Source organism: Dendronephthya gigantea, unplaced genomic scaffold (genome assembly GCF_004324835.1).
Source record: "Dendronephthya gigantea isolate DGI-Jeju-01 unplaced genomic scaffold, DenGig_1.0 000053F, whole genome shotgun sequence".
NCBI lineage: Eukaryota > Metazoa > Cnidaria > Anthozoa > Malacalcyonacea > Nephtheidae > Dendronephthya > Dendronephthya gigantea.
Genome location: NW_021163063.1, coordinates 925,506 through 953,310, shown reverse-complemented (window position 1 = coordinate 953,310; position 27,805 = coordinate 925,506). Strand labels below are relative to the sequence as shown.

The following is a 27,805-nucleotide window of genomic DNA, read 5'->3' as shown; positions in this document are numbered from 1 at the left end:
TTTAGTGAGGGTTGTCCAATACTGTCAAATAGACACGACCCGTACGACCCGTAAAATTGTTTGGATTGAATGAAGGTCGTATCGATCCGTACGATTTTTCAAACAGTCGATACGACCCGTGCAAGTGGAGAAATGCATTTGCCAAATTACACGAGAATTTCAAAATTTGTCCTAATCTTGTTCAGATTTAAATGCAGCTTCTGGTCTTAAAATACCAAACGAAAGGGTGGCCCGATTAACTAAAGGGGGCCCGATTGAAGAAAGAACCTAATTAGCGAAGCTGTCGAGTTCGGTGCGTGTAGAAAACTAGTTGAAAATGGCTCGGCAACCTTTTTACACCAAGCCCAACATTTTCAAGTACTTTGCTTTTAGGTTCTTTCAGGCTTAAGTCAGGGGCCCTTTGAGGTTGGGGGCCCCACCTGCCCCCCATTGAGGTTGGGGGCCCCACCTGCCCCCCTTTAGGTTGGTGGGCCCCACCTGCCCCCTTTGAGGTTGGTGGGCCCCACCTGCCCCCTTTGAGGTTGGGGGTCCCACAAGCCCCCATTTGAGGTTGGGGGCCCCACCTGCCCCCATTTGAGGTTGGGGGCCCCACCACCCCTCTCGGCGGCCCTGCGTACAAGTGGAGAAGTAGATTATGCTGTGTTGGCTGATGTCGATGGAAGGGGCTATCTCTATTCGTCGACCCGTACGATTTCTGAAATTGTACGTTTTCTATGTTAAATTTTATGTGGTTTTAAAAAGAACGAGGAAATTCTATGTTTTAATGAGCTATAACAAACGAACGAACTCGTGTCTATTTGACGGTATTGGACATGTGTGTATTTAGTAAGCATGCCGTAGCCTTTTTTCAACCTTTAGGAAATCACAATCATGTCATTTTGCACTGTGAGACTTTTAATTTAAACTACTTAATTAACTGAAAATAGATTAATAAAATAGAATAGAACCACAAACTTAGTCTGTTTTTATGTTGGCATTGGTCGAGTGGAATTATACACACTTCAAATTCAAGCCAGGAACAGCTGATGGAAAAATGAGTCACTATAGGTCCTCCGGCAGGAATCGAACCTACGCTTTTGCGATGCCGGTGCAATGCTTTTGCCACTGGGTGGCTTGAACTTGAAGTGTGTATAATTCCACTGGAAATTAAGACCTTTAAACCCCTAGAATTCACGTGAATCGAGTGAAGTGCCAAAAATCACAATTGATTTATAGTCAAGTTATGTTGAGTATTGTTCATATTAAATAATAGATTTTCTAAAGTAGAAGGGAGATCACCCCCCCCCCCAGTTTGAAGAGGGGGTCTCGGCTCCAAAACGCCTTCCCCCATTTCAACAGCACTGCATTTCACTAGTCTACTTCTAAATCAAATATTATGGGCACGAAAGTTGTTTTAAGTAAACAAGACGCCTGTTCTGGCGTTAACTCCGGCGCACGTGCCAGTCTTTAATATAGAGCTTCTGAACATAAACAATACAGTTCATATTCGCATTTAGATGCCTTGCGAACCTAAACGATCGCGAAATTCAGAAGCACATCGCAGTATAGAAGTTCAATTGTTCAAAAATGTAAATAAACCGCATGATACATTCGCTTCGTCTTACACTTTGCCTTTGGAATTCGCGCTTATATAGTTATATTAAATCTTCGATCCTGTGCAAACTACGACGTGTCAACGCGCCCATACACGACTACATCATCTTGTTAAACGGCGAGATAGCAGCGATATTATCAAAATAGGACCGGAATCTACATGTATTAAATATATTCTTACCCCAATTCAATCTAAACTTAATCGAACAGCATGAAAAGAATGGTTTATTTGTTCCTCTTGGAGAATTGCCGTATCATGCGAGCGAAATCGAATCGCGCATTGGAAAATTAGCCAAAGCTGTGCACCACAACTCTTGGGAGATAAGACTGGGACGTAGATAAATACAGTCACATACACATTTTAAGTACTAGAATATTTCGCGCCATTACAGACTTGCGACGACGAAAAATAAAAAAAAAACAAAAACAAAAACAAAACAAAACCGGGGCGAATTTTCAACTCCGTCGCTGACGCCGGAGTAATTATAGTTCAATGAGTCCCTTGGTCCTAGAGTACTGAGATCAGAGTTGCTGATCAACGAATATTTTCTCATAAAGAACGTGTCCCCAGTCTCTTTCGTGGTGTCGCGCGGCAATTATCATTGACCATGTTTATTTATGTAGAAATTTAACAAAAACTTTTATTTTTCACACAAATTCGTTCACATCTCATGGGAAATTTACTTTCAAGTGTATGGGGTCGTCTTGTAGGTCGCGAAGACGTACGAATATTAATGGTTGGCTTGGATAACGCTGGAAAAACAACAATTTTATACCAACTCAAATTTGGCAAGGTCATTTCGAGTGTGCCAACAATAGGCTTCAACGTGGAAACTGTCTCGTACAAAAATATTTCGTTCACTGTATGGGATATTGGCGGACAGGATAAGATACGAAATTTATGGAGGGTATATTTCCAAGGCTCTCAAGGAATAATATTTGTGATAGATAGCTCAGATCGGGAACGCATGTCTGAAGTACGGACCGAAATGATGCGTTTGTTGACCGAGGACGAATTAGAAAATGTACATTTGTTGGTGTTTGCCAACAAGCAGGACGTTGAGAATTCCATGAGCACGGCTGACATCCGGGAAGAGCTCGGGTTGAACAACCTGAAGAAGAGATCTTGGTTTGTCCAGGCGACATGTGCAACCAAGGCGGAAGGACTAACCGAGGGGTTGGACTGGCTGGCAAACCAGATTCAAAATAGACCAAGAATGTAATATAATATTGCTAGGCACATTGTAATTGTTGGATGTAACATCTTATGTCGTAAATTATGATCTGAAAACAAAAATGATGCATTTTAGCCCTGTTTTTACACTGCACTGATTTTTCGGGATGGCACGGCTAAAATGGTACCCGAACTAATTTCATCTATGCTGAGGCCTTTGTAGTGGCAGTTACTAGTCTGAACACAAAAAAGTTGGTTTAGAGAGTTAGAGTACAACTTTTAGCTGTTCCATGCCAATGAATTAAGTGCTGTGTAAACCGAGCTCTTACAAACCATTCTTATGATATTTAAGTGCTGGCCCCAATAGAGGTTTTGTCAGCTATGTCTAAAACTGGATATATTCTGTTTGCACATTGTTTTTTTGCTTTTCCCCAAACAATGTGCAGACTCTATCCTGATTACTCCAATATTTAAAAGGGGCCGGGTTACAGTAGCATATACGCATCGGTTCTGCTCGTAAGAGTGGCATAGCATGAACATAAACTTTCTCTCATATTCATTTAAAAGTAGTGAACTGAGAGCATGTCAAATATTCAGATATTTTAGGAAATATGTGAATTCAAAGTGTAGACAAAGCATTCCTTTACATAACTGTAACCTGCCTTTAAGTTTAATTCAATTTCAATTCATTTCTTCTATTTCTTCCTACCAATGAAAGCATAGCTTGAAATATAAAAAAATTGCAAAGGAAAGAAAAACTATCTTCTTGACTAAAAACTTTGTTCATTCAGAAGAACTGGTACCAGTGGGTTCTTTTGCATACAAGCACAGAAAATATTTGTATACAGACATACATTTCTAAAATCCAAAATTGGATTGCTCACAGCCTGAATGCAGGACCAGAATTGGCTCATATTGATCCCATGACCGTACTTTCAATCAAATGAGAGTGTTGGTGTTGGAAATTTTACCCTAATCATTGCCAATAATTACAAAAGAAATCTACCACCAATTTATAGTAAAATTCTAATTGACATTGAATTCTCATTGAATTGACATTGAATTCTCTATGACATCTGAGACTTAGATTTTAGCATACAGTTGATAACCAACTATTTCTAGTTTCACTAAAAATTTAGTTTAATTTAATTTTTGGGTAAAATCTTTCTGGCACCAGCCCCCTAAGATCATAGTGACTAGCAAGTTTAACTGCTTTGAATTGAAAATAAAAGACCATGAAAAAATAACATTAAGTTATATAATTAATAGATAAATAATGAAGTGTACAAATATTGCACAACTTTCTTTCAAACTCACAACCATTACAATTAAAGATAATATTGAGAATCTTGTTTGATTTCTCACTATATAAATAATGTTATCTATAAGGTCTGTTCATATTTTAGTAGAAAAAGGTTTTGTTTATAAGATGTAATTGATATTTTTTGTAGTGAAGGGTGGTTTTGTTCTCAAGGTAGGTTTTCATATGCACACGAATTATCGGGGCGATTTTGGCTCTCGCTGGATGTTAATGAAGAATGTTGGTTAGTAGATGATGTCGTCATGCTGACGTATGCTTCACTAAATTCCATATAACATCAACGTACACCAGAATCGATCCAAAAAATTCGTGTAAAAATGAAATTGTAAATGCACTTGAATTAACTTTAGTCAAGCGTTTCTACTTTTTAAATAATATGAAAAGGACATAACTCCTATTAATTCGCACTTATAACTTGCCTAAAAGGTATTCTTTAGTTAGTAAAATAATATTTTTTAGAATATTCGTTGATGTCAAAAGTTGATTTTGTCATTTTTCCTCAGAATGGTCGTAACACGAACAGAACTTTAAAGGAAAATTTAGCCGATAGTTTTCCATATCATTTTATCATCTATATATTAACTGTTTTCTCCAGTCAAGTCCCGCCCCGGCCCGTCCGTTAAAGCCTTGCTAAAAGCATCAATATTCCTTTCTAAGCATTTACAAAATCCTTTGGACAGTGGGAAGAGCGGAAATTCAGGTGTTTTAAATTGTTCTGTTTTCTGCAATGACATTTCTGGCGAAACGTCGCAGTCGTTTTCCAGAAGTGTTGAGGTGCCTACCAGCTCTGCCTTCGGCTTTGAGCTTTCGGGATATTCATGTGAATTTGACAGCCAACTTTTATATCTTTCAATGATTCTAAAATAATAGCGATGTATTTGTTCTTTATTTATTATTGTATATTTTCTATAGGAACTTGTTTATGTTGAAAATTGCCGGAAAATTTCTCGCGTTAAAATTATCGCGTAAATTCGGGTCGGATGCCCAAGCAAAGCATGTTGACTCAAAGAGCATAAAAATTGCTTCAAAAATTGTACATTAAAACACGAAGTTGTAGAGTGCAACTGGGCAGGCGATTAAGAAACCTGGCATTATAAGAATTGAAGAGGTTGATGGCATAAAGGGAGTTTAACAAAACGACAATTAAGAGATGAATTTCATTCAAATTCGCAGTAAAAAATGCAAGTGTAATCAGGGCTTGAATAAAGTTGTTTGAAGACGCATCTGGTTGTCACTCGTATGAGAGGATGTTTGATCGAATCAAGGAAGGATTTACTGGCAACTTCAATTTTTCCTTTCGCAAAGAAACTGTATATGCAACCTCGTAGCCAGGCTGTATATGAAGAAAAAAGACGAATTTTCGAAAGAGCGTTGGCCAGAAAAATAAATTCAGGAGTTTTAAATTTTGAATATATAGGGTAACACATGACCGTACCAACGCCTGCAAGAACACCCTAGCTTCACCAATTCGAAATCATCATCAGCTATTATTACGAAAAAGAACCATAATTTAATCTCTTGGTTTGTTGTGTGTCAAAAGACATTGGTTTCATCGAAGCATCGTTGCTTCAAATTCATCATGCACTATTATGGCAAGTGCGTTTTCTATTTGAGCGCGTTTTTAGGTCTTCAACAATATATTTTAGCGATTTTACCCCCATTGGGGTTATAGGTTAGCTCGAACGAGAAATTTTACCAGAACACTTTCTTTTTACCAGAACATTTGTTCGTGAGAACGTCAATAAAATGACTGGTCTTCCCTCAAACAAAGGTTTCATTTAAAAGCTGGTTTTGTCAGCTTTTCGACACAGAACGTGTGTGTACAATTGACCACGACGGTCTGTCGTTTTAACTACTCTTTTTGTAGTTAAATGAAGTAAAATAGATTTTGACCGCTGATTCTAGCACAAATTATAGTTAAATCTAACTATAATTCCTGTCACTGACTCAATTAAGTCGAGTTATCAACAATGGCCCAAGTCGGTAAACACCGGCTATTTTTGGCGCCAAAAGTATTAAACTAGGCTGATATAAACGATACCAAACATTATCCTACCTTTGACCGTTCTTCTGAAAGTGTTTCTTTATTTCCTCGCCAAAAACGGGATGTTTTAATTTGACGGTGACCGCCATGGACGATATAAGATGAAGTATTGCCATCTCGTTGTAAAGGCGGGAATTTTCGATGCCTTCCTTTGTTCCTCTTCGCTTCTCGTAACCAGCCTCGTTGTAGTAAGGTTCTTTACACAGAATCAAGGCTACAAAACAAAATATCACGTCTTGTTCACCAAAAATCGTAATAAACATTGCAAGTGTAATATAATAAACGTCTAACAAATAATCAACGACAAACCTTGGATTGACAAGAGAACTTGCAGTAGGTTTGATTTCTCGGTCCAACTCTCCGTGTTTTTGCCCGACCACGTGCCCAGGAGACTGGTACACACCGTACCGTCAACATAAAGATTGGGATTCAGCACGCTGGTCGTCATGGAAACAAAGAACACCATGGGAGGGGAGGCAGGGTAGTCGGATGGTAGTTTGATATCGAAGAGGAATACACCACCCTCGTAGGGAGTGTCTTTGGGTCCAAAGATAAGGACGGTAAAAAGACCCTGTAATGAGAAAAATATATTATAAATACTATCTGCGTGTTACCCTCCATATCTGTAGTTCAACCAAGCAAGGAAAAATAATCTTTAACAAAAGATATAATCGATTAAATTCAGCAGAATGGATTTCTATTAGCCATTTCCCAATCGAGCAGGGTACTGGGTCTATTCGCGAACCGCAAAGCATTTGTGTACTGCATGTTTGGAGGGACAGGAAATATAAGTTTGAAATCATTTGTCCCTTCAAACAGTCCATAGATGCTTTGCGGTTCGCGACTAGACCCAGTACCCTGTTAGATTAAGAAATGGCTAATTAGGACAACCCTTCTGAACACTGGTGGGCACTAAATGCTTCGTCTCATCATTTAGAAGAAAAACTACAGCACTCACTTACCATCGCATCCTCAAAACCTCGAATCATGATTCCGGCCGGTAAAGAAGATTTCAATAACAACATTTCTTTGCGAACGACGGACATAAACTTTCTTGGTTTATCTGGGGTGAAGTTTTTCACGAAATGGTCGGCATAATAATGGTGGCCCTCATGGGTCGAGTTCAACATCAAGAACGCTTCTTCTAAAAAATAAAACAAATCTGTTGGACCTGACTGGTGGTAGACCTAACCAATGGAACTGACTGGTGGTACACCTAACCAATGGACCGAACTGGTGGATCTAACTAATGGACCCAACTGGTGAAACTAACCAATGGACCCAACTGGTGGACCTAACCATTGGACCCAACTGGTGGATCTAACCAATGGATCCAACTAGTGGATCTAACCAATGGATCCAACTAGTGGATCTAACCAATGAAGATGGACCTGAGTTAAAACGAGGCATGAATCCCTACCTGTTTCACTTTCAACCGAATCAACTTGGTTTTCAATATTATTGGCATTATTTAAAGCTTCGATATCGACGTTACTAATGGTCGGACTGGTTGGTTCTTCATTTTGATCTTCTGATGGCGCGGCACTTGAAATTAAAACAGGCGGACCATTTTCATCATTTTCACCCAAGCCTTCCGCAGGATAATGACCATCTTCACTGGCCGTCTCCCAAGCCTCGCTCCCAGAATTCTCGCCACTAGAGTCGCTTTCTGATTGGCTTTCTTCGTCCTCACTCTCGACTTTGTACAGTTCATGTGGACAATGTCTGATGGGACGAGTGTTCCCCTCCCCAGCCCAATCTACTACCACGTATCCATCTAAGTCCACACATATCACCTGTAATCGAATAAATGTATGTGTCCATTACACATACGATAAAAAAAATCGATAATGAAATTTGAGTCTACAAAGATTATCTTACTCCTAACCTTAGTCCCAATTCTAACCTTGCTCCTAACACTGACCATAATCTTAATCAAAGCCTTAATTCAAAACCTTAATTCCAATCCCTAATTCTAATGCTAATCATCTGGCGTAATTACCTGTCCTGCCACCCCACGACCCTTGCTATCCCCTTGCTTCCCATGATCCAATTCGATCACTAAATCACCCGGATTGAAAACCATATCGACATTCTCAGCCAAGTCATACACGCTGACGTCACTCTCAATCCCACGATCCTCTCCACTCGTCGAGAACCACCTCACAGCGCATGTTCGGTCAACATCGGAGGAGCTTCGTATCACACCGTATTTCTCGAACTTTACTGGACCCGAGCTATTTATGAAAGCTAAAAACACATAAATTAGTCAGATCAGAAATGATAGAGCTATGCAGTATAAATAAAGTTAGTTTAGTTTAGGTTTCCTCCTGTAGTAACACTGGATCAATAAGAGATGATCCTTACTGGAACAACTGGACCTCTAGGAAGAACAGTTTAGAATCAACCATACCTCTCTTATCGTTCACGATATAACCAGGAAAGAATTGATGATCATCGATATGATAGATTGCATTCAGATCGAAAGTATCAATATTAGTTTCCACTCTCCCATCTTGCCACATGACATCAGCTCTTGTTTTCGTGTTTATCACCTCAACACAAACTCTGTCTCCGGGCTTGACTTTCAAACTGTTCGACTGCTGTTTTCGCTTATGTTTGAATCGCTTGCGTCGTCGCCTCGTCGATGGTTTGGACGAGAGATCCTGTTTCGACGTTTTTAGTTTTGGTTGATCCTGGCCGTCAGACTCCACGTCACCCTCGTCGCTTTCAGAGTCGTTCGGTGTCGAGGATTTCTTTGTATTGTCTTCATCCAATGAAGTCGTTGATGGCTGGTCTGAGAAACATAAATGGTAAGAATGCATTGGAGATCTTTCAAACCTGTAAGGATTGTCTCTGATTCACATGCAGTAATTAACGGAAGACCTCTAAACTAAACTAATTTTAATTATACTAGATAGCTCTATCAGTTCTAAACTGTTCTTCCTAGAGGTCCAGTAAGGATCATCTCTCATTGATCCAGTGTTACTGCAGGAGGTAACCTAAACTAAACTAACTTTATTTATACTGGATAGCTCTATCAGTTCTAAACTGTTCTTCCTAGAGGTCCAGTAAGGATCATCTCTCATTGATCCAGTGTTACTACAGGAGGAAACCTAAACTAAATAAACTCTATTTATACTGGATAGCTCTATCAGTTCTAAACTGTTCTTCCTAGAGGTCCAGTAAGGATAATTTCTTATTGATCCAGTGTTACTACAGGAGAAAACCTAAACTAAACTAACTTTACTTATACACGAGGAAACCTAAACTTTCCTGAGGGTCAAGCAAGTTAGACTACTTTAAAATGTTTATTCCATTGCCATTCACCAGTCGAAGAAACGAACCTGTTTTTATTACCTGATATGACAGAGGTCAAAGATATGGTAACTTGATTAAGTGATGTCTCCGAGTTTTGTTTCGACACATCATTTTCAATTCGTTCACAAGATGTCATCTTATTGCAAGCTTCCTCCGAAATACCAAGACCGTCCGTTTCTTTGGCGTTACCGTGACTATCAACCCCTTGCTCAGACGACACATCTGTATTAAAAATCACTCCATTCTAAGACTATAATTTTAGTTACTGAATCGCGCAATCAGGAATCATTTAAAATTCCAAGGTGCAATGATAACCAATTTGTGCAGTGATAAATTTTTAGAGATGTATATTTTAGGAGATATTCATTGAAATGGGCTATTATTTGACAACTTGTCCTTTCCCGCCATTTCAGATCACATGGCCCCAACGAAGGTGATTATTGAAAATTCTGGCCTCTGATTGGTCGAGCGATCTCTGATTATTACGCGGCAATAGCCTATGTGGGATTTTCAAAATGGCGGCGAGTTGTTTTTGACAAAGTGACAGATGAAAAAATCTGTTATTTACTGAAAAAAATACTGTACCCAAGACAGCGAAATAAGCGGAAAAAAGGCTTAAAATATTTTCGAATTAAAAAACTACGTTGTAGAAAGGTGTTTAACTTTATTACGCAATAAACATCGTTTTATTTATTTGAACTATTTCGCCGTATTAAAAATCGTCGATTTGTTAATATTTACGTTTGTAAAATTGTGTTTCCTACTACAAAATTTCCTAGGATAATCCCTGCGGTCATTCATTTATAAACTACTGTCTTTCCAACGCATAATTTTACCTTGTTTGTGCTGTCCTGCTGAGGTCACATCCAGCGAACCAGTTTCGATTGCATCTTCCTCAACGTCTTGTTCTTTGACAACATAAAAACATTTATCGCCAACCTGCACTTGACGCCAGTGTTGGGGAAACACTTTGATCCTTCAAGAGGGAAATTGTAGGGGAAATTAGACAAAATTCTGATTACAAAAGGAGATAGAAATATATTAAAATATATTGTTTTGTAATATTCATAACTTATAATTAAAATCAGCGAGGATTCTCAATATGACGCTCATCACAATGAGGAGAAAAGATGAATAAATTGCTGAGGGTGGCAGTAAAAAACTGTGTCTATATCCCATCACATCACAATTTCAAGATTTCAGGCTTCATTGGAGGGGCATATATTATGGACTCAGTTAAACAAGACATTAAAATCAAAAATACAGAAGAAAAATAAATTTATGGAAAGGGTAAAGAAAAGAACAATTTGAACATTATAATATAAAGTTCTTTGAAAGTTTGCATGGCGCAATAATAGTAATTTTGGACGGTTGTTTTTGGACACACCAGATAAATTTAGTTTAGCTAAAATTTTAGTTTAACTAAATTCATGTGGTGTTTCCACGGACAATTAATCATTTGAACATTACTTGTTAATTTTCTCTTCAGTGATGATATTTTCGGGCGGTTTGTTGTAATCTTCTTTCTTTCCACCAGGAGGAAGGGAACCATATGATTGCCAGTAGACTTCAAGTTTCACTACTTTAGCCTAGGAAGTGGAGGGAACATCTTTAATATAAAGGGTCAGGATATATTTGCTTTTAGTGTCCCTGTCATTAGGACCATTGCTACCAATTGGGTCATGACTTTACTATTTTCTCATAATGACCATATCCTGGACATTACTAAAGGAATACCTATCACCTAACCCCACCCATCACCATTACCATCACCTAACCCTACCTATCACTATTACAATCACCTAACCCCACCTACCACAATACCTATCACCTAACCCCAGCCATCACCATCACCTGACCACACCCACACTACGCTACACCCAACACCCTCCCTAGACCTTATTCCCACTGTCCCACACAATCAGACCACTCCCGCAACACAATCACCAAATTACCCCACACCTGACTATAGACAACATCAACATCATAAGTCACTATCTCAAACACCAGTCAATGTCCTTCTCCTCCCACTAAACTCACCTCCTCAACAACAGCCTTGATCTTATTCTGATCAGAAAGAATTGGTTTAATTTTAGTCAGCCACTTTGCATTGTTGAATGCCTGAGCTGGACCAACCACAGACTGGCTGGGATAAAATGCAGGGTTATAAAATGGGCAATCTTCATCCCTTTTGTCCAGCGCATCAGAAAAGAAGTCAAGTGCATCGCCTTCAATTGAACATCTAGAAAACAGAGTGGAAAATAATAAGTTTTCGTTTCAAAGACCTAAACTTTTTCAACTATTTACGGTACAAACCTTGATCCATTTTTTAGCCATAACACAATACGACTGTAAGCTTTACGGACATACCCAATCCATGGCCCGAGGGAAATGCGAGTCCATTCAGACATTGGCTGTGTTGAAGAGATAAAATATACCATGTAATGTTTCAAATCAGGTTGTTTCAATATCCATTTGGCTCTGTTAACTAACAGGAAATACCCACTCAAACCTCAGACCTGTTTTAGTTATCATGATGAACAAAAACATTACATTGTGTAAATATTGGTTATCAAGTGGCAGTTATTATTTTACCTGAAGTGGGAAGATGTATTTTCTACAGTCAACATTTCGAATAATTTTGTCTGTTCCAAGAATGCAGATATCTGCTGCGATATGGATATCCTTGACATATCCCTTCAAATTCTGCTCTGTCGTGTGGCGAACAACGTCGCTAGGCTGAAGGCTTCGATCGACTAATTCAATCTGAGTAAAGAGAATGAGAACCTCATTAAGACACTGGTGTTAAACTCGACTTAAACTTGTTGCCAAACAGTATTCCTTTTCTAGCACAAAAGAAAAATCAATTGGCAGGTTATAATAGATCATTTAGACCACCTGCATGCATTCCTAGCGATCAAAGCGAATTACAAAAAAATGGTCACCGTTTTAAAATGAATACTTATATTAAAGCAAAGATTTTATGTACAACTGTGATTTTTGTAGTGTACAACTGTATTTGTACATTTCAAAATGGATCTCAATGTTTCAGGGACCTATAACCGAAATAAAACGCAACAAATCGGCAGGAAGACAAACACAACACGAACAAAACAGCAGGTCAAATTGTTAACCTTTGATTCATTGATTACTTCTTCATTACCGTTTGGATACCAACACACTAATATCTCGCCATTTTTAACTTTAACGTCTTCTTCAGACGATTCGGAACTCTCTTCTGAGTCCGAGATATTATTACCAGTTCTTAAAACGAGACCGATTTTGCTCGAACCGTCTTTAGTTCTCAAAAGACGGACAATGTCCTCAGAATGAATGTCCTTCCCGGCCGCCATATTGGATTCAAAACTGTTCTGCGACGACATGGTTCCCTTTTCTCATGGTATTTACCACTGCCCATGCCTAATTATGAGCCCGCTACAACACGTACCCCCCCCGCAGGTTTTTATGATTTTCTTCGTTTTGTCGTCAAAATAGGCGATTTTTTTCGATATATGTTAACCTGCAGTAAAGCGTTTAAAGTCATAGATACTGTTTTTGCCAATGCCAGCTAATATAGATATTAAAATGTCAAAAAAGTGGACAAAACTAAAGATTTACGGACTCTTTGGTTGATTTATCTCGTTTCTTTTTACATTTATATTATTACACAATTCATGTATGAAATTTAGAAATGCCTTTTCGCACTATCATCGGAGATTTTTAGCATCTTTTTATGGATATCAATCAGACTTTTAAACTCCAAAACTAATGAATTGTTATGAAGTTATCTTCGACTTCTTGCAATTGCCTTGCATAACCCAAAAAGGCCAAATCTCAGAGAAGACACTAGGAAGTTCACTAATATTGTTGTCTAATTGCACCTCTAGTCATGAAAATCAAAACAGTTTAATACCAAATAATGGTGTTTATTAAAGTCAGTTTGCATACAATATGGGAATTAAATTACAGAAAATGCAAGTAAATAATATTATAGTACCCAGGATTGGTACACCAACTATCATAGTCACTCATTTTTCTGCAGTAGTTCATCGACGATTTTTCAGCGACGCTTGTCATACATCACACTGCATACACCTGTCAAAGTCAATTTACGTCTTTTTAATAAAATTCAATAGAAAATACGTTTTCAAAATCAATTCTATATTTAAATACACTGAAAACAACTTAAATTGTATACTAATGGCTGATTCTTTTGCAACACACATGTACAGTTCTTCAATGTTTACGACCGTCAGTGCTCTGGGATTTGAACCCAGAAGCCAAACATTTCTTTCTTCAACAACTTCATGTAGAATGGACTCAAAGGAGTTTGGCTCCAACCATGGACACTCTTTTTCAAAGCCAAACGAAAAGGAGGGAAACCGGAGTGCCCGGAGAAAAACCCTCCTGACCGGCGGGTCCGGTCCGAACTCCGAATTTGGTATTTTGATTTCGAAAATAGAATTTCCGCATTAAATATTATTCAGGGTTGAGCCGGTTTGCAGGTTATCTCAAACAGCGCGAATTTATCAAATGACCCATAGTTAAATAAAATTATACAATATATACAATATAAAAGATCCTGGTGGTCTCAGAAAAGGCGCACGCGGCACGTTCTTTGCGCAAAATAAATTTTCATCTTTCAAAAGTGCGCGCTTTGTCTTGGTAACCAAAATTATCTTCCATCTCGAAATGTTTGTGATTTTGGAAATCATATTTCAGTTTCGAAACCAAAGGACACTCGACTATTGTCCCCCAAATGTCAATTTCTCATGCAAAGTTTAGGCGCTCGAAGAGCGACATATTTTTGCCTACGCCGGACTATCGTCGCTCAAGCATCCAGAAATAAAAGTGATCGGGCCCAAATCACTCTTATTTACTCCTTACTTGAGACGACCAGTTTAAACCAGGGGCTGGGAGAACATGCAAAAACTGTAGTTCGAAAATTGAAAATAAATTATGAGGTAAATAGAAGAGTGTCCATGGTCAGAAATAAAATAGTTCATGCAATTACGAAAATGTTCTATTTAGGAATTTAGTGTTGGTGCATGCTTTTATGAAAAACGAAGCATTTTTGATGAACAACATTACATAATAGCAGTTATATAATTATATAACTGCTTTGATTTATAAATTCGCATTCGTCTTAAATTAAGACCAATGTGAATTTTTTCAAGTTTACGAGCACCGAAATTTTAAAACGGTTCATGCACAGTTGAATATCTTTTTCGTTTATAATCTCATGCAGGATACAGCGCCTTGCAATCGTTTGAATCTACACGTAAGTCACAAAAGCAAGGATTTTTTAACGAGTATAACTTCAACGTGCACTAAAAATAGAAGAGCTGTATATTTTACCTCTACCGCAAAGCGGCCATGCGAAAATATGGTATCATCATGCACAAGCCAAAGGGGAGAATTGTCACTTGCGTGTAAATGCATCGAGGTTAGACCACCAGGACCTACTAGAATAACTATTAGCTTAACTATGATATAAAATGGAATGGTACCTGACCACGGATGAGCTTACTGGTTCTTTAACATCTGTCTTCGGGTCTTTCACCATCTGTCTTCGCGGGTCTATCATCTGTCTTCGTGTTCTTCTTCATCTGTCTTCGGGTCAACATCTAATTTGAGATCAATGTGTAAATACACTCAAGGTTAAAGTAGCAGGAAATTTAACAACGAAACTTATTATTCATCATGCATTAGATCTAGAAGTTCTGGAAACGACACTAAAGTACGACACATATAGTATGCATTTACTCTTAATGCGTCTTCACCAACCTTCATCATCGACATTTTTGGGCTCGTCAACATCTGTCTTCGGTCCATCAGCATCTAATTGGAGATCAGTGTTTAAAATATTTAAGATTAAAGCAGGTAAGTAAAGTAACACTTTTTATTCATCATGCATGCAATAGATCTATAAGGATACCGAGGATACCGAGGTACGACACCTATGGTAAATATCTTTTAACGAATCTTTACCGACCTTTGTCATTGACATCTTCGGGTCCATCAGCATCTGTCTTCGGGTCCATCAGCATCTGTCTTCGGGCCATCAGCATCTAATTGAAAATCAGTGTGTAAAACATTCAAGATTAAAGCAGGAAAGTTTACAACGACAAATTTTATTCATCATGCATTAGTTCTATAAGTTCTGGAAACGACACTAAAGTACAACCCTAAAGTAAGCATTTACTCTTAATGCAACTTCACCAACCTTCAGCATCGACATCTTCGGGTTCATCAGCATCTGTCTTCGGGTCATCAGCATCTAATTGGAGATCAGTGTGTAAAACATTTAAGATTAAAGAAGGTAGGTCAACTAACATTTTTTTTATTTATCATGCATTAGATCTATAAGTTCTGGAAAAGATACTGAAGTACGTCACCTATGGTAAGCTTCTTCTTTTAATGAATCTTCACTAACCTTCATAATCGACATCTTCGGGTCCATCAGCATCTGTCTTCGGGCCATCAGCATCTGTCTTCGGGTCCATCAGCATCTGTCTTCGGGTCCATCAGCATCTGTCTTCGGGCCATCAGCATCTAATTGGAAATCAGTTTGTAAAACATTCAAGATTAAAGCAGGAAAGTTTACAACGACAAATTTTATTCATCATGCATTAGTTCTATAAGTTCTGGAAACGACACTAAAGTACGATGCTATAGTAAGCATTTACTCTTAATGCATCTTCACCAACCTTCAGCATCGACATCTTCGGGTTCATCAACATCTGTCTTCGGATCCATCAGCATCTGTTTTCGGGTCATCAGCATCTAATTGGAGATCAGTGTGTGAAACATTCAAGATTAAAGAAGGTAAGTTAACTAACATTTTTTATTTATCATGCATTAGATCTATAAGTTCTGGAAAAGATACTGAAGTACGTCACCTATGGTAAGCTTCTTCTTTTAATGAATCTTCACCAACCTTCATCATCGACATCTTCGGGTCCATCAGCATCTAATTGGAAATCAGTTTGTAAAACATTCAAGATTAAAGCAGGAAAGTTTACAACGACAAATTTTATTCATCATGCATTAGTTCTATAAGTTCTGGAAACGACACTAAAGTACAACCCTATAGTAAGCATTTATTCTTAATGCATCTTCACCAACCTTCAGTATCGACATCTTCGGGTCCACCAGCATCTGTCTTCGGGTCATCATCATCTAATTGGAGATGATTGTGTAAAACATTCAAGATTAAATTAGGCAGGTTAACTAACACATTTTATTCATCCATGCATTAGATCTATAAGTTCTGGAAAAGATACCGAAGTACGACCCTATAGTAAGCATCTACTCTTAATGAATCTTCACTAACCTTCAGCATCGACATCTTCGGGTCCATCAGCATCTGTCTTCGGGTCCATCAGCATTTGTCTTCGGGTCCATCAGCATCTGTCTTCGGTTCAGCGTCTAATTGAGATCAATGGGTAAATACATTTAAGTTCAGAGTACCTGGAATGACAACAACGACTGGAAAATATACCGAAGTACGACAGCTATAGCAAGCATCTTAGTTTAATAAATCTTCACCAACCTTCAACAGCTCATTGTAGTTCCTTTTCCTTGGCCATCCCGATACACAACCAAATACAAAATGGTTTTTGGAAGAGAGAAATTACTTTTCATGCACACAAATTGTTTTGTCTTGCATTTTTTTGCAAAAAAATCAACTGTTATCTCCTTGTAGCGGTTAATTTTTCATTGAAAAGTTTAGGCGCTCTGAAAGCGACATATTTTTGCCGAACTATCCTCGTTTAAGCATTCAGAAAATAAAAGTGATCGGGCCCAAATCACTTTTATTTACTTCTTACTTGAGAGGAGCAGGTTAACTCATGCAGGGGTTGGGCGAACATGCGAAAACTGTAGTTCGAAAATTGAAAATCAAGGAGGTAAACAGCAGAGGGCATTAAATGCCTAAACATCAAATACGTTTTGTTTTAAAGCCAAACTGAAATCAATCGGTTTGAACTCGATTTTATTTCTAAGGATTTTGTATTTGTTTGTGCCATTCGATGGGCGTTCCAATGTCATATCTCTTCTTTACGACGGTATGTTGCTCTGAAAGAAACAAAAGCAAAAAAAAGCACGTTCAGACAACCTCCAGGAACACAAGGACGCTCCTCATAAACAGCGACTGGCAAGGATTTATTTGCATGCACTTGGATTCGGTCCAAAATTTCTTTAATGCTTTCCACTTCACTTCAACGCGTTTCGTTTAACTAACGGCACAAGAAAGAAAAGACAAACTCGTGTTAGCTTTTACTAGATGAACACCTATTCAAGCAAGCTTAAAACCAAACGACTCTGCGAGAATTTTGATAGGATTCGGCCATCAGACGCCGCTAATCTCGCTATTCAAATTCAACAACAATTTGAACTAATACAATAAACAGGCAAACGGGTGCTTTGAACGAAGCTAGTTCGCGTTCGCTAAACTAGTTCTTCGACTTTTCTCTTCCAAACAAACTCTTCTATTTCTTCCGACGCTTCTGACTTCTTCTGAGATCCTTGTTTTTTGAAGACTTGAGCTTATAGCTGAGCCTCTTAATATGTACTTGCTGGGTTGAACTTAACTGAGTTATCTCCCACACAGCTGATTGTGATTGGACAATCCTCCATATTGATCTATTGTTTCTGATACACCATTGTTTCTTCTATTAAACATGCCACATTGGCTGAATGAATTAGACAAACATCTTTATTATTGCTATCAAGAGATCAAGTAAACAAAAGCTCCCAAACAAAGCATTACACTGCATGTTTGCCTTGTTTATCAAACACTGTGCAACGTGATTTAGGGGCTGTTTACATGAGCCCGGTTACACGAGATTCAACGAAGCGTGAGATGATTTTGAGGTATTAAAATGAGCAGATAACATGATCCTGACAGTCGTATAATCACCACAACAATAGCATGTGCTTGTTTGGTGTCATAAAGACTTATTTGAATACCACAAAGTCATCTCACGCTTCGTTGAATCTCGGGTAACCGGGCTCATGTAAACATCCCCTCAGTTGAAGCTAATGTGCAGTGTTTTTACATAATCAAGCTTATACCCGATATTTACCATATAGCGCTGAGGGTAAAACTGTGGTCTAAGCGGTCATACAAACAGAGTATTTCGCTAAGAATATATAGCGTTAGCGATGAAACTGCATTTTCCGTGCTAGCAGATGTAAATAACGATATACTTGAATGCAGAGTTCTTGAAACACTCTAAGATATCAGTTATCTGCTGAAATCTGTACTGAAATACAACCGGACCGGTCTGGTCCACGAGTGTAGAACAAGAAGATGCTTCCGTCTGTTTGATTTGTTGAACAGGGAAAGAAAAGCCATTAATATATCATTGAGATGAAATACGATGAAATACCAAAATAATTACATACCGAAAACCGAGAATATGAAGCATACCTTTTAACAATGCTGTAATTATTAGTCAGTCTGCTCCCTGCTTTCCTAAATATATTATAAGCACAGTGTAGTATATATTGTTCGAGTATAGTATACTAGTATTATATTAATGGTATGTATATCTTGGTAAAACAGTTAAAAATAGATCAGACTATCAGCTACAATATACATGATAAAGCAAGCTAGTATAGTTCCGAATTTCTTGTTGCATAAGTGCACTTTCTTGAGCCTCGGTAACTAATCCTCACGATCACGTCTATCGAAGGAAGCAAAACGCACATAAATTCGCGACAAAAATTACCCGTGTCAACTAGCCTTACGAAGTTACGATTCGCCGTTTTTAATTTCCATACACTCAGACGGATTTCGAGTTTCCACTTGTCCAACAACAAGCAGTCTCAGATCGGCCCATTCAACAAAGTCCCCAGGGTTGTTCCAGCATCGTCTGGCAAAAGCAGCAATCATACGGGCTGGAAAAGTCCGTCGATATATTTGTAACAAAGAAAGTTCGCCAATGAACTGATACTTCAGTTGTGCAGTCGAGTTATAGGTGTTTTGTTTTGCGCCAATAACCAGGAAACCATTGTTCGTGGTGATAGGACCGCCCGGAACGACGTTGTCAAGGATGCTGTGACCATTATGAAATGCTTGGAGACTGTCCTGGGTTGATGAATACACTATCATGAAATGCTGCCAATCTTCCGTGAGACTTGAGAGAGGCAAAAATACAGAACTAAAAATACATAATTTTACGTGTTTCGATAAGAAAGCTACCATGGATAAGAAAGACGCCGATGTATTTCGTTTTAAAATAGGTTTACATGAATGAATATATTTTAATGATTGAAGTAACTAAGGTCAACAGCTCCTCAACTGAAATGAAATGAAATGAAATGAAATGAAATGAAATGAAATGAAATGAAAAGACATACATAATTTTACGTGTTTCGATAAGAAAGCTATCATGGATAAGAAAGACGCCGATGTATTTCGTTTTAAAATAGGTTTACATGAATGAATATATTTTAATGATTGAAGTAACTAAGGTCAACAGCTCCTCAACTGAAATGAAATGAAATGAAATGAAATGAAATGAAATGAAATGAAATGAAATGAAAAGAAATGAAATGAAATGAAATGAAAATGAAATGAAATGAAATGAAATGAAATGAAATGAAATGAAATGAAACGAAATGAAATGAAATGAAATGAAATGAAATGAAATGAAATGAAATGAAATGAAATGAAATGAAATGAAATGAAATGAGATGAAATGAAATGAAATGAGATGAAATGAAATGAAATGAAATGAAATGAAATGAAATGAAATGAAATGAAATGAAATGAAATGAAATGAAATGAAATGAAATGAAATGAAATGAAATGAAATGAAATGAAATGAAATGAAATGAAATGAAATGAAATAAAACGAGATGAGATGAGATGAGATGAGATGAAATGAAATGAAATGAGATGAAACGAAACGAAACGAAACGAAACGAAACGAGATGAGATGAAATGAAATGAGATGAAATGAAATTGGATGAACTAATCTGAACTGAACTGAAGGGAAGTGAACTGAACTAAACTGGGCTGAACTGAATTGGATCAAATGGAACGGAACTCTTCTAAACTGATATTTCAAAAATGTCATAATACCTTTTCTGTCCCTGAATTACGACCGACATTTCTGTGGTATTAAAATGGACATTAAACTCGTTTAGTTGAGTCGCCACAGCGCTTGATATCAATGTAAACTCGTCGGCTAATGATGGAATTTTGATCCAAAAAGCCACTGCCAATTCATCCATATCTTCTGTGTACAAACTTTTCAGCAGGATATAATTCATGTTCAGGCTATCTTTAGATTTGTTTGGGAATATTAGGTCAAACTGTCCTGTGACGAAGAAAAAGATGATAGAATTTAAAACTATTTTCAAAATCCCAATGATTTAAAAACTCACAGACTTTTGCATTACCGCTTAAAATCATGCAGCTTTTATATGTCACAGTAAAACCAGGTCAGCCAGTCAAGAGGCGGAGGAAATATAAGTTTGAATGGTCTGTTCTCGTTTTCACTTGGAAGTAAACTCGCTTGGGGTTAGGTGAAATAAGCTATTAAAATTAGCCCATTTGGGTGGAAGGTCAAAGATACCCTCGAACACCATAATCATCATGAATTCGCTGTAAAAATGGCGGGAATTCGATCTTAAATGGAATTTATTTTCAAATTTAGGTCGGTGAAGAAAACAGTTTTAAAACAATTGTACTGTCACATCAATTTGGCGAGGCCTTGCAAACTTTTCATAGGTTTTATTCCCGGCATGCCGTCCTATTTTTGTCAAAAAAGCGTAAACATTTGCAAACGGAAAGTTAAGGTTATTTTGATATCGATATTCTATTTACAGGAAGAAAATTTCATAACTTAAGTAGAAAACTTCACCTTACATAAACAAACTCCGTAACTATAAAGGTAGCCATGCTAGCCATCTTAAACGATTCTATTTTGCAGCTAAGTTACAGTAATAACTTAATCAAACCTTTTTAAACAATGGCGCCATAATACTTTCACGATATTGCTATAGAAAACAATACCTGGACGATTGTGGCATTTGGATGGAGACGACACCACGACACCTGCTGTCTCTTGCACCATTTTCCAAGAAAAAATATCCCCGGCAATATTTCCTGGATTTAGTGCCAAAGTAATGATAACTTTCTTAGTGAGGGAAAATGACCACAAGTTAAGACTTGTTATGTCTGCGTCAAGCTTACTATCTCCAATACGCACTTTAGCATTGAGGATCTCTGGCACCTCTCCGTTTAGTAAAACACCGCTGAATCCATCATTGAACAGGTTGCCGTTCTTGTACAACAAAAGTGTCCCAGTTTCGCTTTCCCAATGCCATAACAAGTGAAACCATCTTGTGTTTGTTATAACATTTGAAATCTCTCTAGGCCTAGGGAAATTTAAATGGTGGTGAACAGTTCGTAATATAAACAAGAGTCGCTTCGTTTACATTACAAAGTGCTTTTAATATATATTTCCTAAAATATGGACATTAATTTATTATATATAATATGCAAGTGTTTCATTGGTAAATCCGCCATTTTGAAAAGCAACAATGACACTTGTGTTTGATCCAGGAAGAAGGTAGAAATAAGATTCCTTTAAATCTTCCGGCATGTTGTGATTAGTTTTTCAATAATAACAAAAATTGGATACTTGGAAATATGGAATTTATTTCGAGTGTTAAGAATGATATCGAACGAGCTATAATTTTGAACACGATATTGATTTCATATGTCCTCTACAGCAATCTTTTTGAAGCGAAAAATTACCAATCATCTTGGAAACAAATCTTATAACTTACTTATCTGAGTGAATTTTAAACCTCAAGCCATGATCCGTAGCATTTTGTCTTAACACCACTATCGCCCTATCATCAGATCCAAGGCCAAAAATTCTTGCGTCTGTGACGGTGGTAACCCTCAACCACATCGCCAGAACCAAAGTTTTCATCGGCAGCACATCTGCGATTTTTATGTCAATATCCGGAGCATTACGGAACTTCAAATCATAGTTTCCTGCAATGGAAAGAAATTGGTTTAAGATTTATTTGTCAATATACATTCGAGAAAGGTTTAATGAAATCTTCAACCGTTATCGATCAGCACATGCCTGAAAAGCAACGACGCTACAAATTTGGTGCTGGCAGTTTTTAAAGAGACCCACAAATTTTAAAATACTTACATCTAACCAGGTTATACCGCACAACGGGTTAGTTTCGATTTTTAGGTTGAAAAAAACATTATCTGGTGAATAGTGCTATACAGCTTTAAAGCGCTGTTAAGCTATGCAATTTTCCTTGCAACCTGCAATGCGATTATAATTTTGAGGGATGTTCATTTGTAAAGAGTGTTCGAAATGCTAAGAAAACGTCAGCATATCGTAGAAGATGTCATTGGGAGATGTTCGTATTTGACAGCTTCAGATACCTCAGAAGTAGAATTGCATTGCAAGTTGCCGGGAGCAAGAAGCAGTCCTCGATGAGTTTGAGTCAATGAGAGACTACACCAATCTATAGTGGAACCTCGTTATTGGAGACATATCCCTGTGTGGTGATTCTAGCCATTGCATGTGTGTAGTTCATTTGTAGTTTATGTGTAGTTCATTGCAACTTTTTAACATGGCAAATTTATAAAACAAATAAAACAATAAAACACCAACCTATATCGGGTTCATCACTTGGCGATATAAACACAGAGTCGCTTGAATTAGAATTGGACTTATAAAAATCCTTCCAGTCGACGCGAAATGGCTCAGGGACGGATCTGGAGAATTTTGGTTCGTTTACAACTCCCACGAGTTCAAATACACTAAACCCTGAATTGTCGTCCAGCAAGTATAGCCTGGTGATGGTCAAATTTGATCTCGTATTCACTGCAACGTTACCAGGAGATGTTTGTTCAAACGCCGGTACCAATACCCCGGTTCCTTCAATGGTAATTCCATGAGGTGATTTGATAGTTGTGTTCTTAACCTCAAACGCGAAACCGTTGTGGTAGAAGATCAGCTCGGTTTTATATTTTAAGTCAAAGCTCAGGTGACTCCATTTATCCAATGGCAGAATGACATCGAAAACCCTGAAATCACAAAAATCAAGTAATTGTTCATCTGGTACAAAATTGGTTTAGTTTTCTCTGTAGTAACACTGGATCAATAAGTGATGATCCTTACTGGACCTCTAGGAAGAACAGTTTAGAACTGATAGAGCTATCCAGTATAAATAAAGTTAGTTTAGTTTAGGTTTCCTCCTGTGGTAACACTGGATCAATTAGAGATGATCCTTACTGAACCTCTAGGAAGAACAGTTTAGAACTGATAGAGCTATCCAGTATAAATAAAGTTAGTTTAGTTTAGGTTTCCTCCTGTAGTAACACTGGATCAATAAGAGATGATCCTTACTGAACCTCTAGGAAGAACAGTTTAGAACTGATAGAGCTATCCAGTATAAATAAAGTTAGTTTAGTTTAGGTTTCCTCCTGTAGTAACACTGGATCAATTAGAGATGATCCTTACTGAACCTCTAGGAAGAACAGTTTAGAACTGATAGAGCTATCCAGTATAAATAAAGTTAGTTTAGTTTAGGTTTCCTCCTGTAGTAACACTGGATCAATAAGAGATGATCCTTACTGAACCTCTAGGAAGAACAGTTTACAACTGATAGAGTTATCCAGTATAAATAAAGTTAGTTTAGTTTAGGTTTCCTCCTGTAGTAACACTGGATTGATAAGAGATGATCCTTACTGGACCTTTAGGAAGAACATTTTTACTTTACTTACATAACTTCACCGCCAAGATGAAGAATAACATGTGCTTGATTGAACAACAAAACCATTTCTCTGGGATTGGTAGTCGTGGCGTAGCTAAACACAACACCTTCACTGGACATTGGTTTCAACCAGAGATACACGGCCAAATGCGTAGTGAATGCGTTTCCTGTTACGGACACTGAAGTGTAGTCACTCGTTGCATTCATGTCGTAACTCAGAAGGAAACTCCCTACGGAAAATCGATGCGAAAATCTAATATACATAACTTCTGCCGAGTACTTTTACATCAAATTATGTTCATTAGCGGACGATGTTGTCATAACACATAAAATGCACACAGCATACAAACAGTTGATACTGCATATCCCAACAGAACTGCAGCAAGCTTGCAAAAGACTGACTTTAAACAACGAAGACCAAACAACTCGCTAACACAGCTTATATTTCAACTATATTCCATGATAAAGTTACTTAATTTCCTTCCAATGATTGTTTAATTTCATCACGCTGAATGGTTATATTAAAGATGTCCCGACTTCTATGCTATCCAAAGCAAGATGTTTAGCTTTGAAGTTCAAACATTTACGTTCGGAATCGCAAATACAGTTTAAAACTAAACAGCCAGAAAAAAACATTAAACTTTGAATAATAATTTTACCTTAATACATTTATACAATACGTCAATATTACATATAATATGGAAAAAAAAACATACCAGTCTTCAGGATCTCACAAGACTTGCCAGTATATGAACTTGCACATTGACAGATACCTTCTCTGCAAGTACCTCCATTTAAACAACTAGCCGCCTTGCACAAGTCTTTTGTCTAAAATAGAAAAAAAACAGCATCACATACAGTTTGTAAAACCTGATTCTCATCATTAATTGATAGTCGGGGATGTATGCAATTTTTGGCCGCAGGTGACGAAGAAAAATTTACACAAACTATATATTAACAAGGCAATTTATTCTCCAGTGATCACAAACAACAAGCATCGCTGACGTTCCCTGACCGATGAGAAGCAAGCTTAAGGCTCCAAATTGTTATTTATGAGCCATACATCAGACAGTGAAATATGGAAGTTCGATAGAAATAGTAACACCAATCTTTTGCGGACATTGACTCTTCAAATTCTTTTAACCGTAATTTCCAACTCCATAATCTCAATATTCACCCGTTAATCTAGAAGAACAGGAAGTTGCGATAGAGTTGTCTGTTCTTTTTCACGCACCTCAGACGAAAAGGCCTTGGGAACGTTGTTGCCCTTCAACGAGCCAATCGCCTCGTAATACTGATATCCATCCTCTCGTACCAAGCTCCAAGGTCGCGCTGTCGACTTTGTTTTAGAATTCAATTCACATCTGTGAAGCGGATCACCGCTGACTTGAAAGTTATACGAACTGCAGTTCTTTTCGTCCAGACACGCTATGACGCAGTCTGGTAATGAACGGACGTCTTGTGTTGATATGACGTAATCTTTTAAGCGGGAGTCTGGAAACGAGATATGGGATATTTAACTAGAGGATATGAAAGATTAGTCCTTGCAACCGGGAACTTTGAAGAGTTTTACCTGTCAGAATCTGGGTAACATGCAACCGTCTATTGCGATAAATTTTTTCACCTTTTGATGGATGTGAACGTCTAATACTCTCGGCTCATATAGATCGGTCGTAACTGACTGACACGCACACCATCGAAAGTATTGAGAAAATCCCATCTTCCAGAAGCGCTTTGAACGCACAAACATTATCGACGCACTTACCGTTCATTACGCTCTTGAAATATCCCTCACTCCGACATTCACCACGGTAAACTGTATTCCCAAGTGTACAGAGATGTCCAACAATGATCCATGATGCACACAGAAGTCTGCAAAATTGCTTGAGAACCCGTGGATCCATCGGGGAATATTAATCCTAAGAAAGAAAAATTGCTGGACGGCTGAAGGCATTCGCAACATCAACAGTCAAAGAACTATTTTGTATAAAGGAAAGCGCAGAGTTATGGCGCTAATATGGCCAGTGTGGTTCCCTGTTGCAATAAAAAAGGTGTTTGCAATCCTGCATTAAAACTTACTATGGAACTTGAGACGTTTTCGATCCGCTTAAAAATTTTATTTAAACTGACACAAAATACGAAGGACGAGAAAATTAATAACAAGAACTCACCTGCGTTAGTTACTGTTTATTTCGCTCAGTGGATCAAGAAAATACTTCTACAATGGAATTAAATACCTACCGCCAATAAAAATGATCACCCCTTTTTAAACTAAAGCGAAAGTACTTTATGCTAGCTGCCAAATGATTAGTTTTGGCTTTGGAATAAAGTGGATACGAAACAAAAACGTTCAAAGATAATTTTGGTGTCAGGCTGTGTGGAAACTAAATTTCCAATTAGCATTTTGAGCACTTTTATTATGGCTAAATTGATATTTGGTCCAAACAGCTGCCAAGAATATATCATCAGCAATGATTACATTTGCAATTTTCATTATTTGAATCGTTAAACTGCCGTTTGTCTTCGAGATATATTGTTGTATATTATGTCTTTTTAAGACCGCGCTTGGCTTGATTAGGGAAATATGGAATTAAGATCATACCACATTCAAAATCATCCCGTGGAAACATTGAAAAATGCAACATAAAGTCCTAAGCCAGAAAGCGCAGACTTTACCGCTGTCATTGAGCTTTACTCAGATTACTGGTGGAGGCAAATCGTGTCCCTACTGTGTTTTTGCTGCAGAAATTTTTCGATAATTCTGTGAACTTTGTTCGTCTTTGTTACAGATCACTGAATTCGGAACAAAAAGCAAAACCTGACTGGGACTACAATTTTCAGGGATAAAGATCTGTTATTTGGAGGGAAATTGTTACCGCTCAGTAGTATTAAAGCTCGTTCGATTCATTATTTATGATTAATTACGTATTATGGCATGGATCCAAACCAAATTGATTGCCTGTCGTTCTGCTAATCAAATATCCAATATATTAATTATTTGATCAGATGAACTTTGTGCTAACACAGAATAGTTTAACGAATCCCGTTTGGCCCTGCGTGCTGCTATATACCAAAAGCGCAGCGCGATTCATTCACAACATTTTGCAACAAAAATTTGCAGCTCAACTCAATCTCACAGATCACGGCGCCCTCTACGTGTATGAAACTTGGGTCTCCATTACTAAGATGCAATATCATCGTGTCAAAATTAACGTAATTACGCACTGCATTAAAATATGCTCTTTTATTATACAACTACGTGCGAAGGAGTGCAAATATTAAAAACGAATACAATTATACAAGAGTTCATGCCTCCGAAGTCCTTTAATGCGCGTGCGCCACCTCAAGCCCCTGATCTTAAAATACACTGGATGAGGCAACTGATACCAATCAAAAACGAGGCAAGAATTAATGATCTCGTGGAACCTCAGAACAGAGAACCCTACTGGGGTTCGCGTGATGTAGCAATTCTTTTCGATCAGTGATGATCAATGTCCTCATAGTTGCTACATCCAGTGTATTACAAGATCAGTGATTAATACCAACCAACTTCGCCATGTTTCACTTTCAAGCATTCGGA

General features: G+C 37.8%; 2 protein-coding genes, 1 long non-coding RNA gene and 1 pseudogene across 3 annotated transcripts in view; 2 read left to right on the top strand and 2 right to left on the bottom strand.

Annotated features, from left to right (window-relative positions):
- LOC114529115 overlaps nt 1-27,805 on the top strand; it is an 81,453-nt gene that overhangs the window by 21,471 nt on the left and 32,177 nt on the right. The window lies entirely within an intron of this gene.
- LOC114529116 lies at nt 2,215-3,574 on the top strand (annotated as a pseudogene).
- On the bottom strand, nt 3,850-12,807 carry LOC114529114 ((E3-independent) E2 ubiquitin-conjugating enzyme UBE2O-like). Its single transcript, XM_028550861.1, has 14 exons — nt 12,588-12,807; nt 12,049-12,219; nt 11,770-11,867; nt 11,494-11,695; nt 10,924-11,042; nt 10,290-10,429; nt 9,493-9,675; nt 8,546-8,929; nt 8,135-8,382; nt 7,553-7,928; nt 7,095-7,276; nt 6,442-6,703; nt 6,145-6,346; nt 3,850-4,946 (listed from the first exon to the last, which is right to left on the bottom strand). Exons 1-14 carry the CDS (start codon nt 12,804-12,806, stop codon nt 4,667-4,669), a joined length of 3,066 nt encoding a protein of 1,021 aa, XP_028406662.1. The 5' UTR covers nt 12,807; the 3' UTR covers nt 3,850-4,666.
- Nucleotides 19,198-20,643, bottom strand: LOC114529118. The gene is made up of 2 exons (XR_003687581.1): nt 20,549-20,643; nt 19,198-19,622 (listed from the first exon to the last, which is right to left on the bottom strand). It is a non-coding gene; the product is annotated as an uncharacterized LOC114529118 (long non-coding RNA).

Coding starts and splice junctions, on each gene's coding strand:
- LOC114529114 (XM_028550861.1), bottom strand. CDS start 12,806: ATGGCGGCCGGGAAGGACATTCATTCTGAGGACATTGTCCGTCTTTTG. Junction 9,676..10,289: donor AGCAGGACAGCACAAACAAG/GTAAAATTATGC, acceptor TTTTTAATACAG/ATGTGTCGTCTGAGCAAGGG. Junction 8,930..9,492: donor TTTGACCTCTGTCATATCAG/GTAATAAAAACA, acceptor TATGTTTCTCAG/ACCAGCCATCAACGACTTCA.